At 37.5% G+C, this 21,090-nt stretch overlaps 1 protein-coding gene across 1 annotated transcript in view; it reads left to right on the top strand.

Annotated features, from left to right (window-relative positions):
• Positions 1–1,012: 1,012 nt before the first annotated feature.
• The window catches only part of LOC116862961 (lipoxygenase homology domain-containing protein 1-like), a gene marked incomplete at its 3' end in the record, with an annotated part of 81,069 nt that continues 60,991 nt past the window's right edge, over positions 1,013–21,090 (top strand). Inside the window, exons 1-3 of the mRNA XM_032850404.1 lie at positions 1,013–1,165; positions 9,352–9,427; positions 9,813–9,976. Coding sequence (XP_032706295.1) covers positions 1,013–1,165; positions 9,352–9,427; positions 9,813–9,976 — 393 coding nt within the window. The remainder of the gene's footprint in view (positions 1,166–9,351; positions 9,428–9,812; positions 9,977–21,090) is intronic.

Below are 21,090 nucleotides of genomic sequence, written 5' to 3'. Positions count from 1 at the left end.
TTTTTCACCGAGAACTTTTGTGGAGACAAATCAGGTTTCTGCAAGACTACCTTTATTGACGATTATATGGAGCCCAACCTTTCACTAAGGGTGGTGTAGACACTTTGGCTTACTTCAAAAGTCTCAGGTCCAGTTCCCAGCCTTGTGTGTCCGCAGCCTCCTATCTCTTGGCTGGGGGTGTTGCTGACTACTCACCACTTATGTGGATGGCCCCTCCATTACTATTGTTATTATTATTATTACTATTAATATTTTATTATTATTATTTGACAGTGGGGAATTTTTCTTCTTTCTTGGAAATGAAATAATGATCAAAAAATTTGTTTTTGTTTTTTTTAATTTGCCCAGAATTTAGTGGTATTAGAGTGACAGGGCTTTAAAAATATCATCCCAAGAAACTGGCTTGAAGTATCAGAAACTTAAGTCAAACTGTTAGTAACTGAAAGAACTGGTATTAGAATTCAGCTCTTAAGCATTATACAAACTGTTTCACTTTAAATGGTTGTGCTTTCTGTATGCTCTCAAGGGTTTCTGACTTGAGGGACTGTAAAATTCTTGGAGGACTTACCTACTTATTTATAGGAAATGCCAACACTTTGTAGTGTGATTATTAGTAACTTGGTGAATTATCTGGGGGTAAATATTAAAATATTTTCGCTCTCCTCTCAATTCTACTTTCTATACATGTTTGCAGGTCTCACTACCTGTAGTGTCTGCTCTAGGATAGAAACTGGAATTTAATTATTGGGTTCAACATAATTAACAATATAAACTCTTTTATAACATCACCGTGCATCCCAAATCAAGTGTAGATGGCTTTGAATTGCCTCCTGCTCTGATCATTTATGGCACATTGTTTTTGTAGTTGTATGGATAAAGAAGTGACCTCCTTCTCCTGGGTCAGAAACTTCTACCTGCTTGGTCAGTCTTTCTTCCTGCATAGGAAGACATGTTGTGGGTACCTGGAAACTTGGTGGGCCTGAGGGATCAGTGTCCCAGATAAGTGCCCGTGATGTGTGTAGCTGAGATGCCAGAGACATCTTATCTGGGATTGCCTCACCAGTCCGAACACATGTTGCTTGAAACTTGGTTAACAAATTCCAGTGCGGCTAAACGGGAAAAGAGAAGTCAATGTGGGGACAAGTTTGGAAGCAGGAGGAAGAAGGTGAGCTCATGGAAATTCTCATCAGAGGCCAGATATTTGCTATGACTTGCTGTTTGACATGGGTCTGCAAGGAAGAGTTAGGTGAGCTACGAGGGAAACACTGCAGTGCTTCTCATGCCCCCTGCTTGGCTTTGGCCTCATTTTCTCCTGACAGTAAATGACCAGTGTTTGGGTAGTTATTTATGCTGTATTGATTCTAGAATATTGGTTCATATCTTTTCCTGACTGAAACAAAATACCCATAATTCAACATAGTAATTGAATATAACGGGTTGGATACTAAAACAACAATATGATGTCAGATCTTCAGAACATCCAACAGATATGCAGACACATTGCCAACAAAGAATCTTCTTTCAACCAATTTCTACATGGAGATAATTCACAAAAAGCACTGTACATTTTGGGATGAAATAGGATTAATCAAATGGCTCTTACTTAGTCTGGCAAGGTTTCTCAAGCTTGAGACTATTGACACTTTGGGCTGGATAATTTTATGCTGTGGGGAGTTCTCAAGTATACCATAGGATGTTTAGCAGCATCTCTGAACTTCTATGCACTAGATGCTGATAGCACTCAGCCACCAGCTGTGACCATAGAAAATGTCTTCAGTCTTCACCAAATGTTTTCTAGGTGGAGAAATGACCCCCAGTTGAGAACTGCTGACCTAGAGAATGGTGGTTCTGTTGGGAAAAGGGGCTGAGGTGTTGGGATGTGCAAGTCTGGAAAGGTAGGTGTGGCAGACTGTATTTGGTAAAGCGTTGTAACTAAATTTCCTGTCCTGTTTACTCTTCCAGAACCTTGGAAATTCCCCATCAAAAGGTGGAATGAACTTAGGCAGACTTTTGAGACTGCCTCAACTAATAGCATGGAACAAAAATTAGTCATGTGGTGTTTCTGCCATATACTAGTAGGTCAAAAGATGTGACAGTGCTTCTGCCAGGCCGTCTCTCTGGGGATGTTTGTTCTTGGAGACCAGCTATCATGCTATGGACAAGCCCAGACAACATGGACAGGTCTAAATGGAGAGGTATAAAGGCTGTTGTCCCAATCCCCACCTGAACTTTCAGCCAGCAGCCAGCACCAACTTGCCAGTCACAGGAGAGAGCAATCTTGAACATAGACCCTTCTATCTGCTGTTGAGCCACCCCTGCCAATGCTGTATGGAGCAGAGATGAACTTTCTCTGCCAAGTCTGTCTCAGATTGCAGATTCATTGGCCAAAGAATGCATTATTGCTGAGGGAAGCCATTCAGTTTTCGGATGGTTTGTTACACAGCAATAGATAACCACAGCAGTAGAGTTGGTAGAGAGTAGTTCATGTAGACTGCATATGTAGGTCAAGATATGAATTCTGTAATTGAGGATCATGAGTTGCTATCTTAATGATGCCAGTGATGTGGTTCTGAAAGTAGGTTTAGACCTACTAGGTTGCCTGGAAGCCAGAGCAAGAGGTACTTGAGAATTGTTAGCAAATATTCGAAGAGAGGCAAGCTAAGGTTTCTAGCTGTGGTAAGGAGGATGATCAGTAGAGGCATGGAGAGATTTAGCAGCAAGCATGAAGGATAAACTTGAGGGAAACTTGGAATAAAGACAAGGCAGAAATACCACTGATGAGAATCTGGCATCCAGGTTGGGGATGGTCACAGGGAACATGGGGGACCCTGCGGGAGCCTGCCATTTAGCCACCATGCTACTCCCTCGTCAAAAATCAAGATTTGAAGTGGAGTCGAATATACTAAACAGAGAGGCAGAGGACTCAGAGTAAACTGCAGTGAAGAACCATCGTCCTAACTTCACAGTGATATCTAACAAGCTCCAACATGCAGGGAGGCTACTGAGCATCCTGACTATCAGTGCAGATCCTAAATCTAGAATGCACCACTTATTCACTGCCGGGCTTGGGGAAGTCACTGAATTTCTCTGTGCCTCAGTTCTTTCTTAAAAAGTGGAGATGATAATAGGGACCATTAGAGCTGCTGTGAGGATTTGGTAAAAATATTATCTATAAAACATTTAACCGGAGCCGTAGACCTCACATGCACAATCAGTGATAATGTTTAAACTTAATTTTCCCTTGTGATAGAAGGTGTCAGGGGTTTGGAGCATCCAACAGCAGCCCCACTGCAGCATTTGGCTGGAGCAGGCAGCATGCCCCATGGCCAGGAAGGGTCTCTATTGCTGCTGCTTCTCTATTCAGCTCTGTAAACTGGGGTGTCGTTTACCATGTCACACAGCAATAAATAATAAACAAAACCATAGAAATGATATTTACCCGAAACCAATATCAATATAAAATATATAATAGATTCACTTCTGATAGTGTTTTATGCTTGTTTTCCAGACTTAAAATAGAGAAAATTGAGTATTGTTTGAAACAATTTTATTCCAGGAAGCGTGACTGTTTCTAATTCTGTATCAGATTTATCCTAACTCCTGTGGTAGTGAGCAAATCATTTCTCTATTGCTTTGTATGTATAATAGGATTAATGATATTTGTCTCTTGAAAGAATAAAAATATTTGTAAAGTGCTGAAAAAAATTTAAAAAAATCTCATGATCCTCTTATGAGGTTGTATTTTGAAGGATTTGTGAGTTTATATAGATAGAATTGTTCGGAGATAAAATTATCAAAAATTAGGATAAAGTAATAACTTGTCTTGTTTATATTATCTTTGCCAAATCTCACTGAAATATATTTACATGCCCTTCAAAATTTGGGTGATGCAAGGTCAATATTGTTTCTATTATCTTTGTGCTAATAACAAGACCAATTATGAGGCAAATAACAATGTCCTTGTCCTGTATACAAAAAATGACCTGAATGATGCACAATGAGAAGGATTTATTCTTTGATGAGAAATAGAAATATATTGTGCTAAGGCATTCTTAATGCCTTGAATATCCTTTCTCATACATGTAGTCTTTATTTTTCAAAATATTTCTTAATGGATCCCCAAACATTTTAGGACTCTGTGCCAAGTATTATATTAGATCCTGGGGATACAGAGACTATAAGACAAAAACTTGCCCTTTCAGGGGCTTAGAGTCTGTGTGGGTAGATAGGAGTAGGAGGGCCAGAGAGATGGAACTTTTTTGTATATCACAGGGTTGAAGTGTGCACAGGTCCAACATCACTATGGAGAGAAGCGTTCATTCTAGTTACTGGAAAAGGTGCCTGGAAATGCTTCTTGGAGGAAGTGACTTTTAGGCAAGACCCTGGGTGAGGGAAAAGGCCCTTCAAGATAGCTAAAGGACGGTGTGTGAGTAGCGGCATGAGAGAGATTTCAGAGGGGTCAGAGGATGCTTTGTAAGGGTGCAGGGGATACCAATGTTATGAACAGAGCTGAGGTAAGTATTTGGCAGGCACGGCAATCTATTAGCAATGTTAAAATATTGCCATAAATGGAAAGATGGAGAAAGTTTTATTTGTTCTGACCTCTCTCAAGGAACAGAGGGAATATGGGTAGAATTCATCACCTAGAGTTTGGGGGAGACTCCCAGGAGTTTGTGAGAGGGTGGATCTGGTTAACTTTAGGGCTTTTGTTTCCCTGAGTGAGTTGCCGGCAGCTCTCCCCCATCCTTCCTTGCCACCTGATCAACCTCTCCACCAAGTTAGAGCCAAGCACATGCTTCGTGATGCATGGTAGTATCGTTCTTCTTAGGCTGTCTCAGTCTACCTGTGATAGTAATCGGAGCAGTGCGAGTTTGCAGTCTGCAGAGGGGCATTAAGTCTTGTCACTCTCACTGCATCGTATTGTGTCCTGCTCTGTTAAGGTAAGAGTCATGGGTACATGTTTACTATCTGGTGCATCATCAGGCAAAACATGCCTGTTCCATAGTTTTTAATGTGCTTTGAGGAGTTTTTCCCTCGGTATGTTGAACTGAGAATTACATGGTCAGAGCTTAATTTACATGCATCCTCCTTAACATTTCTTTGAGTATTCAGTGGGCAGTTGCCAAGTAACTGAAAATGTGTCTAGATACAGATGTTTCTCTATTCAACAACAGGGTCAATTTTCTGAGCTATAAAGGCAAATGTGTGTAACGCCTGTAACAAAATACACAGAATGGGTAAAGATAAATTGTTAAGATCTAAGGAAGAGTTATTGAACTTCATAGCTATAGGGATTTTGCTTACCAAAATAAGTCACTCATGCCTTCCTAAAAATAAACCTCCAATTAATAAGAAAATCTTGCAAAGGAAACAGTTAACAGTAAATCTGCAATCTATTTTTTTCCCTTTTCCTAGGAAATGAAGGAAATGCCTCAGTCAAATCTCCCTGCATACATGCTAATAAGACCTCCTGGTAGAAACACTAATGGTATTTATAAGAGAAAGATAACAGAAACCTCTTACCTGTGAAATGCTTTCAGCAGCTCTTCCAGTTTTCCCTTGCTTTATCATAAACCACCCCAAAACTTAGTGGCTCAGAACAGTAATTGATTCCTATCTTTCACCTTTCAGTGGGTCGATGTGGCTCAGCCAGGTGATTCTTGCTTGGAAACTTCCATGACTTTAGTTTTATAGTACTTCATTTGCACAGATATCTGAAGCTACGGCTGCCTGGATATCCAAGATGGGTCACCCACTCCCCTGGTTGGTGACACAGGCAGCTCAGCTGGAGTTACTTTCCTACATGAGGACTTCCCATGTGCCTTAGGTTTCCATAGCACAACTCCTGAGGTCCAAGAGGGAGTATCTGAAGAGGGTGTTCTAATAGACTCAGACCAACGTAGATTCAGAAGTCCTGGAATGTCACTTTGCTGCATTATATTGGCCAAGGGCAGCCCAGATTCGATCAGGGAAAATAGACTCTACCTCTTAATAGAGAGGTAAAATGGTCACTTTGCAAAAGAGCAGGTAGGTTGGGAGATATGAGTAAGGCCTTTAAGTAATGCAGTCTGCCATAGCAGAATATGCCTGGTCTGTCTAGATTGCCTGTTGTAAATTAACCTGGTATTTATGGAGTGATGGAGGCAAGCGTGGAGGCGGAGATGTAAACTAGGAAATCAGTGGGGTTTGATAGCTGTGGTTGCATTGTTTAAGTCTTGCATGGTGTAAGACTGAAACAGCACACGTTCTAATGGAGGCTGGAGAGGACATTTTTGAGTTATATCGATCATACAGAGCAGGAGTCAGCAAAGTTTTATGATGAAGGGCCAGATAATATGCATCTTGGGCTTTGTAGGCCATATGGTCTCTGTTGCAACTACCCAACTTGGCTGTTGTAGCACATGAGCACCCATGGAAAATACATAAACAAATGACTGTGTCTGTGTTCCAGTGAAACTAATTACAAAAAACAGGTGGCAGGCTGGATTTGGCCACTGGGCCATAATTTGCCAACCCCTGGTCTATGATCTCTGTAAAGGAAAGGATGCTTACCCTCTGGCTTACTAGTGAATGATCAGTGAATTTGGTATTAGGTGAGCTTTATAAACTGTCAAGTCAATTTCATAATTTGACTCACATAGTCCCATAGAGAGCCTCTTGAATATCTATCAGAATGCTTGTTCATAATATAGACACTTAATACTAATCAATCAGCTGGTCAACAAATATTAATTGAATTCCATTTGTTGGCATAGCATCATATCCTGAAGTTCAGGATTTTCTAGTTCAGTTTTTATCTATACTGATTTCATTTAGCTGTATAAGAATAGCAAATACAGAACACATACTTTCTATTGTTAAAGTGAAAGTTATTAAAATTTACTTTATTATTGATGAGAAATTTAAATTTTTTACTGAGTGTTCTACACAAACAATGAATCATGGAACAGTACATCAAAAACTAATGATGTACTGTATGGTGACTAACATAACACAATAAAAAATAAATGTATTGTTGGGCTATTTGGAGATCATAGGGTATATCTAGACTACTTTTAAACATTTTTAACACAAAAGAAAAATAAACCTCCATAGACGTAGTCTCCAAGAAAAGTTTTCTTTTTTCTGTAGCAGGATTTCTTCAAATGGAGGCAACTATTATAGTATCTTTCCAAATTTAAGCTTTGAGAGCCAACAAAAAGAGAATAAAATGGGACAGTCTGAGGTAGATTCTCAGCAATGGCTTATTGCATAGTCAACAAACTTTTTTTTTAAACCTTTAAAACACTGGTAAATATGAGATAAATATTTAGATTTCAATTACATGAATTCTCTTTGGGAGCTTTGAGTTAATAGAATTGGTTTTTCTAAAGAGGTTAGCAGATTACAGTATTTTGAGATAAAACTCCTTGGGATTGAACAGACAGCAGCTATAAGAAAAGAAAGAGAAGCGACACTTAGAATATCTGAACTCATGTTCTTTGATTCTTTTGGTAAAGATAGTTCCCCAATAGAAAATTACAGAACTAAAAACTTGGAATTGTGACACATAATAAGAGATATAAAAACTGTAAACATATTTTTAGCTCTGATAAAAATAAACTGTTTTGCAGCCTAATGGAACTATTCATATAAATATAGACTCAGGGAACTTTTCATTTAAATATAGACTCAGGGCACCTGGGTGGCTCAGTCAGTTAAGCATCTGCCTTCGGCTCAGATCATGATCCCAGAGTTGTGGTATCAAGCCCCGCATTGGGCTCTCTGCTTGGCGGGGAGCCTTCTTCCCCTCTTCCTCTGCCTGCCCCTCTGCTGCTCTGCCTACTTGTGCTCTCTATCAAATAAATACATAAAATCTTAAAATAAATAAATAAATATAGACTCAGATTGTACCTCTATGATATTTTCTACAAGTGTTTCTAATTACTTCATATTTTAGATAGGGAGATATTCTTAGAGAAGTTAAATGATCACATTTTAAAAGTATACTATAGGGAATACTGAAATAGTTAATTTTTTCCCCAGTGCTAGTAAAGAAAATCATGCTGAGAATAACGACAATTTAAAAAATCACCACAAAAGACATTTCATTGGTTATTCCACCTTTAAATTTCATGTTGTGGTGACATGGCAATTTCAAAAGGTGAGAACATAAGAATATTATATAAATCAATGTCTCATTGCTATTTGTCACTGTTGTAGTAAACAAGATATGCAAGGCAACATGCAAACTCATTTGTGTCCCTCTTCCCATGCTATCATGGTACAAAAACCCCCAGATGGCAGGGGAAGGAGATAAAGATGAGATAGGAGAGAAGACCTAAAAACAGGAAATGAGATACTTCAACTTGTTGAATTATGCATCAAGGCACAGGTGGAAGGCTTTCTATAAGAATTGATACCATGGTAGGATTCTCATGGGATTATAGTTTGAAATTTTTATATTTTCTAATTTTCTCACTGAAAATGAACTGAAATTCCTCTAAGTAAACTTGCTACAAGGTGGAAATTGAAGAGTGCACCCCTGTGAGTTATACCCCTCCCTTGGCATTTTGGTGCTGGGGCTTAATTAAGTTCCATCTTTAGTAACAAATGTAGCATTATGCAGAATCTACCTGATGCAAGTTTTATCAAACTGATTAGAGACGTTCCTATGATCTTTGTGGATGGACTGGGGACCAGGGAGAGTGGTGTAATGTACTAAAAAGAAAGACAACCTCTGAGTGGAGGGCTTACTGAGAACTCAGATATCTAAAATGGTGGTAGGTCTTCATCCCCTTTTGAAAATGTAATAAATACTCACAAGTATACACATACTGCGGCGGCTTTGACAATAATAATAGACACCTTTAAATTTCCCTTGCAATCCAGGGATCAGTTGTAATGAGTAGAGAGTTCTAGCAGACAGGACTCTATCCTTTGTTACTCTAGACTGTGTGGTGTGAGGTCACACTGAGAGGATTTCACTGCTTTGGAGTTGATGGTGCCATTTTCAAAGTGCACCAAATGATTAAATAAATGCTATCTCTATTTGTTTTCCCAACTAAACCAATCACGGAACAAGTTGTAGGTCTTCTTAAAAGATATTTTCTGTCATGCTCTGTCTCAACCTTCCTGTGGTTTTAACGTTGCCATGGCAGGAAGTTCAATGATCCGTTCTGCTTACACGACACATGGTCTTCCTCTGTTTCAAACACCAATTTTCTTCATCCCCCGCCATCCCAAACCCTCTCAGTTCTGCTAGACCCTACATGCAATGTTTTCTCCTTACTTGTTGGTTCGTTCCAACATTTAGGGGACACTAGCAATTTTTTTTAAATAAATTTTTAGCTCTTTTTGCTTTGTCTTTAGGTTTTCCACATCCTCGCCATGCTTTTGCTGGGATCACCAAACTTTATCAGCCACAGCTTTGCAAGGCTGTTCCCTAGTACAGATAATGTCTTAATGTCAGCTTATCAATATGCCTGCCATTAGTTCCCAACTAAAGATTTGACGGTGATGCTGAATAAACTCCTAAATCTTCCAGCCAAATACCAATGCTAAATGCTTCCCTTTCAGTGTTTTTCCCCAAAATATCTGCAATCTTAAAAAGCTTACTGGTTATATGCTTGTAAATAAAATAAACTAATTTCCAAGACTTTTCCACATGCCGGCTTCCAAAACGGAGTCCATGATTAGCAGTTATTTTAATACTTCTTGATTTCACAAATTATTCACTTCATAACTAAGTGGATTAGGTAGAATCCCTCATTTCCTAATATTAATATGGTTTTCTTCCACATTTTTGTATTAATTTCCTTTTTCCTTTGCAGAAGGAGATTGGAAGGTGACCATTGTCACTGGGGATCTTGAAAATGCCGGCACTACAGCAACAGTATCTCTTTATGTCTATGGAGAAGCAACATGTTCAGGTCCTATTATTTTGGGATCTGGAAAATACCAGCTGTTTAACCCTAACAGTGCAGATATATTCAAGGTAAAATTGATATGCTATAACTTGCTTGTTAGGATATATTTTGATTTACATTCCCTAAGATGAAATAGAAAATCTTTGTTTTGTTGTTGTATTTGCATTACATTTTCTTGGTAGACATGAAATCTCTTATCCTAAGGGGTAATAGGAGTAAAGAGGTAAACAGGAGTAATAACAGGAATAAAAGATTTTTGATTTTTTCCCCATTTTTTAAAACATAAAGGTTACAAAGTATACAAACTTTAGAAAATTTAAAAAATAAGAGTGGAAAACTTTACTCCTAATCCTGCCATCAAACCAAATATTTCCACTGTTGAATATTTTTTCTAGTTCTTGTCCATATCCATGGAGTATGATGCTATGATAGAAAGGTGGGGCAGCCTAATGGCTAAGACATGGTCTGAGTAGGCAGATGGCCAAGATTCAAATGCTGACTTTACCGCTTACTAGCATGGTGACCTTGACAACCACTCTACAATGCTTACCTCAAGGGGTTAACATGAAGCTTAAATGAATTAATGTATATAAAGTGTTTAGTGGCATGCCTGAAAAACTCAATAAATGTTTGCTGTTACTACTGTAGTACAGAAGGAATTCTGCAACCCCTTATTTATGCAAGGAGCTACATAGTCCTACAAACTATAATCTTTATTGATTAAATATTGAATATATGAAATTAACCATATGCTACAGTTGTTGTTACTATTGGACATTTAAATGACTTCTAGGTTTTCACTTGTAAATAATGCCATAATGAATGTATTTTTGATTCAATTTCTTCTTTTTTTTTCCCTAAACAACGCTATCTAATTCCTTATGACAAATTCTGAGTGATATGACAAATTCTTGATGCATTCAGACAAAGCGCTTTGTAAAAATGTCTAGTTTATAGCACAGTACCTAGCAGGACATAGTAAGCAACTGGTAAATTTTAGTTGTTATTAAATCATTACTACACATCCCAAATCATGGTATATATTTATGCCATACGTAGTGTTTAGTTCTTTTAATTAAGATTTCTTGGACATCTTTGCAACTTACAGTATGTGACAATGGATCTAAGGAGGTTATCTTCACTTTTCCCCTTTTTGTTAAAAGAGTTTTATTGAGATATAATTAATATACCATAACATCCATCAATTTAATGTGTAGAATTCATGATTTTAGTATATTCATAGAGTTGTGCAACTATCACCACACTCTAATTTTAGAACATTTCATCACCCCAAAAAGAAAACCTAGACCCACTAGCAGCAACTCTCCAACCTCATATTCTCTAATCTTAGGAAGCCAGTTACCTATCCATTATTATCCAGTATTATTATCACTATCTATCCAAATTCCATCGTATGAATATATCATATTTTATTTCTCCATTCATCAGTTGATAGACACTTAGATTATTTCTACTTTTAGCTATTAATGTGGATAATTATTATGAATAATGCTGCTATGAACATCCATGTACAAGTTTTTCTGTGGATATATTTTGTACAATTTACTATTGAACAACACTGGTTTGACCAGTGCAGATCCACCTATATGTGGATTTTTTTCAGTATAGTACTATAAATGTGTTTTCTCTTCCTTGCGATATTCTTAATAACATTTTCTCTATTTACTTTATTATAAGAATACAGTATATAATACATACACAAAATATGTGTTATCGACTGTTTATGTTATCATTTAAGGCTTCTGGTCAATGGTAAGTTATTAATAGTTAAGTGTTTGAGGGAGTCAATCTGTTACATGAAGATTTTCCACTGTGTGGGAGGTTGGCATCCATAACGCCGGCATTGTTCAAGGGTCAACTGTAATTTCTCTAGGATAAGTACTTAGGAATAAAATTACTGTATCATGTGGTAGTAACTCAATGTTTAACATTTTAGAAAGTGACAAAGTTTTTCAGAGTGGCTGAACCACTTTTATATTCTCACCAACAATATATGAGGGTTTCTGTTTTTCTACCAACAGAAATTTGTTGTCTATCTTTTTGTTTTTTTAATTTTATTTATTTATTTGACAGACAAAGATCACAAGTAGGCAGAGAGGCAGGCAGGGAGAGAGGAGGAAGCAGGCTGCCTGCTAAGCAGAGAGCCTGATGTGGGGCTCGATCCCAGGACCCTGGGACTGTGACCTGAGCCGAAGGCAGAGGCTTTAACCCCATGAGCCACCCAGGCTCCCCTGTTGTCTCTCTTTTGATTCTAGCTATCCTAGTGGATGTGATGTCTCATTGTAGTTTTGATATATATCTCCCTAATGACTAATTATGCTGAATATCTTTTCATGTGCTTGTTAGACATTTCTGTGTCTTCTGTGGAGAAATGTCCATTCAAATCCTTTGCTCATTTTAATTGGATTATTTATCCCTTTCCTAATGAGTTTAAGAGTTCTTTATATATTCTGGATGTGAGGCTCATATTACATATATGACTTGTAATTATATTCTTCCATTTTGTGAGCTCTCTTTTAACTTTCTTGGTGGTATGGATTTAAATTACTTCTGGAGTCCTTTTAATTCAGCCTGAAGGATTCCTTTTAGTATTTCCTGTAAGTTAGTTCTGCTAATGATGCATTCTCTCAATTTTTCTTTTCCTGGGAGTGTCTTAATTTGCAAATAGAATTCCTTGTTGACAGTTTTTTCTTTCAGCTCTTTGAAAATGTCATCTTACTGCTTTCTGGCCTTTATGATTTCTGATGAGAAGTCAGCTGTTAATTTTATTGTATGTGATGAGTAGTTTTCTTTTGCTCTTTTTAAGATTTTCTCCTTGTTTTGGCTTTCAGTAGTTTGACTATGTTGTATCAGGATGTAAACTACTTTCCTGTTGGTTTTTACAGCTACCATGGTAGCAAGTGTGCTGGTTTTTAAGGATGTTGTAGAACTGGGGAGAGAAAAATGGAAGTAGATCAAAATACAATACACAAATCCTTCTGTTCTTACCAAGGCTCATAATTTTCATTTGAATGAATGCTTTTCAGATTGTTGAAAATCTTTAATTAATTTCCAGAGTTCTTGAAAATTTGATTTTAATAATCAAACTTTATGGAGAACCTAGTGAATCATTCCAGAAGTTCTATGATATCCCTTTTTTTTTCTTTATCATATTTTGTTCTATTTTATTGAAATTTCTATTCCTCTATGACATCTTCTATTTGTGGATGTGATTTTTATTATCTGCTATAGAGAAGTAGGATCTAGCCCAATGTAAATGTGACCTTGAGCCTATAATATGTCATGTGATTAAATCCATGAAACTTAAGAGCCACCAGCCAAGTGGTGTTATGACATTGACTATCTCATTATTGTCAGGACAGTAAAAAACCTTTCATTTGTATAACTGGTCCATGTTGTATGTGGCGATGTGGGACAGCTGTAATGTTTTCTTGATGCAATCATAGGTCTTGAAGGAGAACTTGATGATAGGTGTATAGAGAGTAGAGGATCCCAGCATCAAAAAAGGGCTTGCAAAGTGATGTCAGGCTTTATAGTAATTTTGGTAGCTACCCTCCAGAGACTATGGAGTCAGCCTTGTAGGAGCAACTGGAATGTCATGGGTAACCAAGCTGTAGGAAATGATTCAATCCCCCATTTGACCAAACCAAAACAAAAATCAGAGCAGCATCTGTTATAGCAGGAAGTTTGAAGAATACAGGCAGAGAAGAATTCCTAGACCACAGGGGCTGGACCTTATTTAGTTGCTAATTCTTGAATCTTGACTGACATAGATGAGACACTCATGAGTATCTGTTGAAAGTATGAAAATTTAATAAAAATGACTCTGGTGACATTTGTTTAATATTTGCTGCTTTCTCTTGGGGTGTTCGTTGTTGATTTTCCCTTGTGATCATTTATACCTTGGAGGCATCATAAAGGTATCCCATGTATCTTATGTGGTTATTATTCACTTGTAAACCTGCCTGGAGACTTAGCTGAGCTTTTTATTGCATTTTTGCAAATTGAAACACTAAATAGTACTCTCTGTTGCTTGGGAATGTTGGTAGCTAAGGCCTTCACTCTTAGAAAGTGGTTTCCTGCTTCTAGTTTACTATTGCATGAAGTCAATTCATTTTGTAGATGAATAGGTTTAATATTTATTATGAACTCATAGGTCACTTGCACAACCATTTGAAAATCCCTTATGTTCTTAGAATAGAAAGCATAATACATTTTTGCTTCTTTAGAACAATTTATATCAGCAGGAATTAGAAGACCTATATTTGAGCTCCAATTCTGACCTTTACTGTCTAAGGAAATATGGATAATTCATTTGATATTTATAAGCTTGAATTTCCTCCTTTGTAAAATGGGTACAATAATACCTTATAATGTTATTGAATAGATTGAAAGAGTTAAAAAATTAAAAGGCTTAATAGAAACACTCGTCTTTATACTCCAGAGGCAGACTCTTGTGTTCCTGCCCACAAATTGAGGTTGTTTTCCTGATGGGATAGGATTTAAGAAAATTTTTCAGATGAATGAGGGCAAGAAGGCAGCTTGGCAGATGGTGGGTGGGTGGCTATCGCTGGCATGGGAGGGTCTGCGTAGAAACATGTCTGGAGGCTGGAGTAGGATGAAGAAGGAGAGGGAGCCAAGATTAGGTTGGCTGGGCTAGAGTAAGGCAGTGAGTCTATAAGGAATAACAGGAACGTTTATCTTGGGCCTTTTCAGTGTTGAAAGGTTAGATGTTCATGTGGAGCTACAAATTATTAGCCATTAGCTAAACGGATGCCAACATGTCATTTTGATTTTGGCACAACTTTGTATTTCTTTCTTCTTTGTATTTTTCTATACCTTTCTCTCCTCTTCCTCTCCATCCTCCCTGCCCCACCCCCTCTTGCTCTCTCACTCTCTCTCTCCCTGTTTGTTTCTTTAGGTGGACTTGAAATTTGGAGTTTGGTAATATTTCATATTGACTCCGTTTGGCAGCTTAGGAATTGCCACCTTATGCAGTGCCCTGATGACATAATTGGCTTTCCTATAGATGACAGGTCCTAAAAAAAATTTAACTTGATCTTTTTCCTCAAATAGTTGAAGTATTTTATAATGATATCTACATTTGGAACACCCAATTTTCACATGTGAATTCTTATCCAAAAGAGCCAGTAGAGTTGCTTAAATATAGGATAAACTACAGAAACCAAAACCTCAATACAGAATAAACTACAGAAAGCAGATAACTTTTCAGAAGGAGCAAATTTTCTTAGAAAGGCTAAGTATTAAAACAAAATGATTATTGGTTTCAGATAGCAATCACTACTTATTTATTGGAGGATTACCAGGCATAGCCCACTCCTTAGAAGCCAAAAACATTTGTGGGCAGAAAAGTAAAAGGGCGTTTGTTAATGTCTACTCTGAGTTAGATGTTAGATATTTAGCTGAAACAAGAGAGAAAGATCCCTTTCTCTTACCCCTCTCTCTTGACCTGGTGAAATTCTTTTTTGCAAAGATCAACACTTCTGTGGTTTTGATCACAACCTCTTCCATTTTCCAAGATTGTGTTCCATCTGCTATATTTATTCTTCCTTGCATCTCCAGATGACTCTAGTTAATCCCTGCCTTCCGTCTATCAAATATGCTTATGTCCTTCTTATTCTAAAAAATAACCTTTAATCTGCTCTTAAATTACTGACCTTTCTCCTTCTCTTCTTTGCAGATTTTAAGAAAAATACTGATTTATCCTTATTGCTTCTCCTCTTTTTCTTCCCATTCTTTCCAATCTCTTATAGTTTGGAATTTTCACCCACCACTCTTTATAAGCCATGTTTTCTAGGATCAGCAGTGAAGTCCTAATTATCCCCCCAGTTGTTATGCTGGATTTCTGGTCAAGCAAATATTGGGTAGGTGGGTAGGTAATGTCATGATAGCTGTGGGTGCTGGGATCAGATCTCCTACATTCAAAGTCTAACTCTTTGACCAGTTTACTTGTGGGAAGTTATGTAAAATTTTATGCTCTGTAAAGTGGGCAAAAATAAGTGCACTTATCTAAAAGAGTTGTGAGGATTATATGGGGTACATAAAATCAATGTAAAATGTTCAGCATAGGGGAGGCCACATAGGTAAAACTCAGAAATTTCAAAATATTTTTATTGTATTTAGAAAGAAATGGACTGAAGAGGTTCAAGAAAGAATAGATGACTCTTAGGAGTGCATTCCCCTCAAAGATACTGAAATCCTAAATTCTGGTACCTGTGAATATGACCTTATTTGGAAATAGGGTCTGTAGAGATGTAAATTAACATGAGATCAAGGACTCAGCTTTGGAGCAATATGACTGGTGTCCTAATAAGAGAGGAGCAGAGAGGGAAAACACCACATGGTGACAGAGGCAGAGAGTGAAGTGATGGAACTGTAAGCTAGAGGATGCCAAGGGTCAGTGACCACTACCAGAATCTAGAGAGGCAAAGAAATATTCTATTTAGCATCTCAGAGGGAGCGTGGGCTTGCTAACACCTCGATTTCAGACTCTAGCTTCCATAATGGTGAAATAATACATGTCTGTTGTTCTTAGCCACCCAGTTTGTGGTACTTTGCTACAGAAGCCCTAGAAAGCTAAAGCAGTGAACAGTCAGATGCTTCACAAGGATGGTGGGTGAAATGGAAAGAAGATGATGAATTCACCAACAAGGAAGATATGAATGTCTTTCAAGAGAGCTGTTTCAGTGATCTTACCGAGAAAGATTACGGGGAAGTAAAAAAGTCTATTATGGTGTGTAGAGAAATGGGGGCTCTAGATACAGAGCCACTTTCCCCATAAGTTTATTAGGTGAAAAGAGAAATAGGTATTTTAATAGAGGATGCCACAGGATAAAGAATAGGACTCTTCAAAAACAGAACTGTCCATTTTGAGTGGGAAGGAGAAGACAATGGAGAGCCCTTTTTGTATGTAAGATAGTTGAAGAAAATGGGTGTAAGCTTTATAGTCAGATCCCTAAAAAGACAAGGGAATCTATAATTTATCTACTAGCACAAACATTGTTGGAAGAATAGCTTTTATAAAGAGGGAGGACACCACTAGTCTTTGAGACTAGACACTAGGATAAGAAATAAATATAATAAGGAATATTAAGATAGAAATAAAGTATAATCAGTTTAGCTCCAACACTTGTTTTGCAAATGTGAATTTGTTCCAACATGATTGATATATTAAGGAAAAATTTGAGTATGATCAGAATTTCATATTTGCTTACTATGTGCATTTCATCCACAAGAAATAGCAGGTGAATGCAATGCAGTAAATTCTACCCAGCCCAACCAGGTCACATAGGACTATAAAAACCACACCTACACACTTGAAACATCTACCAGCTATCTCGGTTCAATGTGTGTGTGTGTGTTTGTGTGTGTGTGTTATAAGTAAGCCACATCTGTCCACATCTGGTGTTAAAAATTGCCTTCCAATTTCCAATAACCCTTCTACTACTTGGCAAAAACGCATAAGCCACAATTCTTTCCACATCTCTTCCACAAGTAAACTTGATATCAGTGCTATATTTATTGTGGTATTTATGAATTTCTTAACTATCAGCATGTGTAAAACTTGCTAGCACTTTTGTTAGGTTTCTGTCTTTTTTTTACAGCACTGATAAAGTTTTTGATTGTTGTTTCCCAACCTCCCTCTTTCCCATAAATCTTGTGGTTTTTATTACACAATTTTGTGTTATGGGGATTTTTTTAAAAAAGAAACTGAAATTGCATTTTGCATTTTTAAAAATATTGTTAGGGCTATTATCCATTTGTTTGCTCCAATTTTTAAATTTAAAAAAAATACTAGTATAATTAATATATGATGTTATATTAGTTTAAAATGTACAATATAATGAATGACAAGATGTCATTCTTTTTTGTGGTTCAATAATATTCCATTGTTTTGATCCCTGGAATTTTATAATTGAAAGAGTCACAAATTATATCATGCAAATTAGGTCAGTTAGTAAATTAAGTTTATAGCTCAAGTGATTCTGGGCATAAAGACAACAGAGGAGGAAGATCATCATGCTCACATGCTTTATTTTGGGGGCATTAAAATTCTTACTGCATTTTGAGTTGCATGAATTTGAAGTGATTTATGTTTAGAATATTCTATTTATTTATTTATTTATTTATTTAGAGTTTATTTATTTATTTGACAGAGAGAGACACAGCAAGAGAGGAAACACAAGCAGGGGGAGTGGGAGAGGGAGGAGCAGGCTTCCCACTGAGCAGGGAGCCTGATGCAGGGCTAGGCCCCAGGACCCTGGGATCATGACCTGAGCTGAAGGCAGATGCTTAACAACTGAGCCACCAACGCACCCTTGTTTTTAGAATATTTTAATCATCAAAATTTATATAGGAAACATTCTTCATCTTTTTGGTTGTCATTTAAGGGAGTAAAAGTAAATTTTAAAGTTGTTCTTATCCTGGTTTCACAATATCACATATACTTGGATATCTAATTTGGTTTCTATTTTTTTTTTATTTTTTTTATTTTCCAACCCCCTCCCCCCAGCAACCCTCAGTTTGTTTTGTGAGATTAAGAGTCACTTATGGTTTTATCTCCCTCCCAATCCCATCTTGCTTCATTTACTCTTTTCCTACCCCCTTAACCTCCATGTTGCATCTCCTCTCCCTCATATCAGGGAGATCATATGATAGTTGTCTTTCTCCGATTGACTTATTTCGCTAAGCATGATACCCTCTAGTTCCATCCACGTCATCGCAAATGGCAAGATTTCATTTCTTTTGATGGCTGCTTAGTATTCCATTGTGTATATATACCACCTCTTCTTTATCCATTCGTCTGTTGATGGACATCTAGGTTCTTTCCATAGTTTGGCTATTGTAGACATTGCTGCTATAAACATTCGGGTGCACGTGCCCCTTCGGATCACTACGTTTGTATCTTTAGGGTAAATACCCAGCAGTGCAATTGCTGGGTCATAGGGTAGTTCTATTTTCAACATTTTGAGGAACCTCCATGCTGTTTTCCAGAGTGGTTGCACCAGCTTGCATTCCCACCAACAATGTAGGAGGGTTCCCCTCTCTCCGCATCCTCGCCAGCATCTGTCATTTCCGGACTTGTTAATTTTAGCCATTCTGACTGGTGTGAGGTGGTATCTCATTGTGGTTTTGATTTGTATTTCCCTGATGCCGAGTGATATGGAGCACTTTTTCATGTGTCTGTTGGCCATCTGGATGTCTTCTTTGCAGAAATGTCTGTTCATGTCTTCTGCCCATTTCTTGATTGGATTATTTGTTCTTTGGGTGTCGAGTTTGCTAAGTTCTTTATAGATTTTGGACACTAGCCCTTTATCTGATATGTCGTTTGCAAATATCTTCTCCCATTCTGTCAGTTGTCTTTTGGTTTTGTTCACTGTTTCCTTTGCTCTGCAAAAGCTTTTGATCTTGAGGAAATCCCAATAGTTCATTTTTGCCCTTGCTTCCCTTGCCTTTGGCGATGTTCCTAGGAAGATGTTGCTGCGGCTGAGGTCGAAGAGGTTGCTGCCTGTGTTCTCCTCAAGGATTTTGATGGATTCCTTTCTCACATTGAGGTCCTTCATCCATTTTGAGTCTATTTTTGTGTGTGGTGTAAGGAAATGGTCCAATTTCATTTTTCTGCATGTGGCTGTCCAATTTTCCCAACACCATTTGTTGAAGAGACTGTCTTTCTTCAATTGGACATTCTTTCCTGCTTTGTTGAAGATTAGTTGACCATAGAGTTGAGGGTCTATTTCTGGGCTCTCTATTCTGTTCCATTGATCTATGTGTCTGTTTTTGTGCCAGTATCATCCTGTCTTGATGATGACAGCTTTGGAATAGAGCTTGAAGTCCAGAATTGTGATGCCACCAACTTTGGCTTTCTTTTTCAATATTCCTTTGGCTATTCGAGGTCTTTTCTGGTTCCATATAAACTTTAGGATTATTTGTTCCATTTCTTTGAAAAACATGGAAGGTACTTTGATAGGAATTGCATTAAATGTGTAGATTGCTTTAGGTAGCATAGACATTTTCACAATATTTATTCTTCCAATCCAGGAGCATGGAACATTTTTCCATTTCTTTGTGTCTTCCTCAATTTCTTTCATGAGTACTTTATAGTTTTCTGTGTATAGATTCTTAGTCTCTTTGGTTAGGTTTATTCCTAGGTATCTTATAGTTTTGGGTGCAATTGTAAATGGGATGGACTCCTTAATTTCTCTTTCTTCTGTTTTGAGGTTGGTGTAGAGAAATGCAACTGATTTCTGTGCATTGATTTTAGATCCTGACACTTTACTGAATTCCTGTACAAGTTCTAGCAGTTTTGGAGTGGAGTCTTTTGGGTTTTCCATATATAGTATCATATCATCTGCAAAGAGTGATAGTTTGACTTCTTCTTTGCCGATTTGGATGCCTTTAATTTCTTTTTGTTGTCTGATTGCTGAGGCTAGGACTTCTAGTACTATGTTGAATAGCAGTGGTGATAACGGACATCCCTGCCGTGTTCCTGACCTTAGCGGAAATGCTTTCAGTTTTTCTCCATTGAGAATGATATTTGCGATGGGTTTTTCATAGATGGCTTTGATAATATTGAGGTATGTGCCCTCTATCCCTACACTTTGAAGAGTTTTGATCAGGAAGGGATGCTGTACTTTGTCAAATGCTTTTTCAGCATCTATGGAGAGTATCATATGGTTCTTGTTCTTTCTTTTATTAATGTGTTGTATCACATTGATTGATTTGCGGATGTTGAACCAACCTTGCAGCCCTGGAATAAATCCCACTTGGTCGTGGTGAATAATCCTTTTAATGTACTGTTGAATCCTATTGGCTAGTATTTTGGTGAGAATTTTTGCATCTGTGTTCATCAAGGATATTGGTCTGTAGTTCTCTTTTTTGATGGGATCCTTGTCTGGTTTTGGGATCAAGGTGATGCTGGCCTCATAAAATGAGTTTGGAAGTTTTCCTTCCATTTCTATTTTTTGGAACAGTTTCAGGAGAATAGGAATTAGTTCTTCTTTAAATGTTTGGTAGAATTCCCCCAGGAAGCCATCTGGCCCTGGGCTTTTGTTTGTTTGGAGATTTTTGATGACTGTTTCAATCTCCTTACTGGTTATGGGTCTGTTCAGGCTTTCTATTTCTTCCTGGTTCAGTTGTGGTA

The sequence above is a fragment of the Lontra canadensis genome, unplaced genomic scaffold (genome assembly GCF_010015895.1).
Source record: "Lontra canadensis isolate GAN:19392208 unplaced genomic scaffold, GSC_riverotter_1.0 scaffold414, whole genome shotgun sequence".
In the NCBI taxonomy this organism is placed as follows: Eukaryota; Metazoa; Chordata; class Mammalia; order Carnivora; family Mustelidae; genus Lontra; species Lontra canadensis.
The sequence above is the reverse complement of the archived record's forward strand: the minus strand, read 5'-3'. Positions and strand labels throughout refer to the sequence as shown.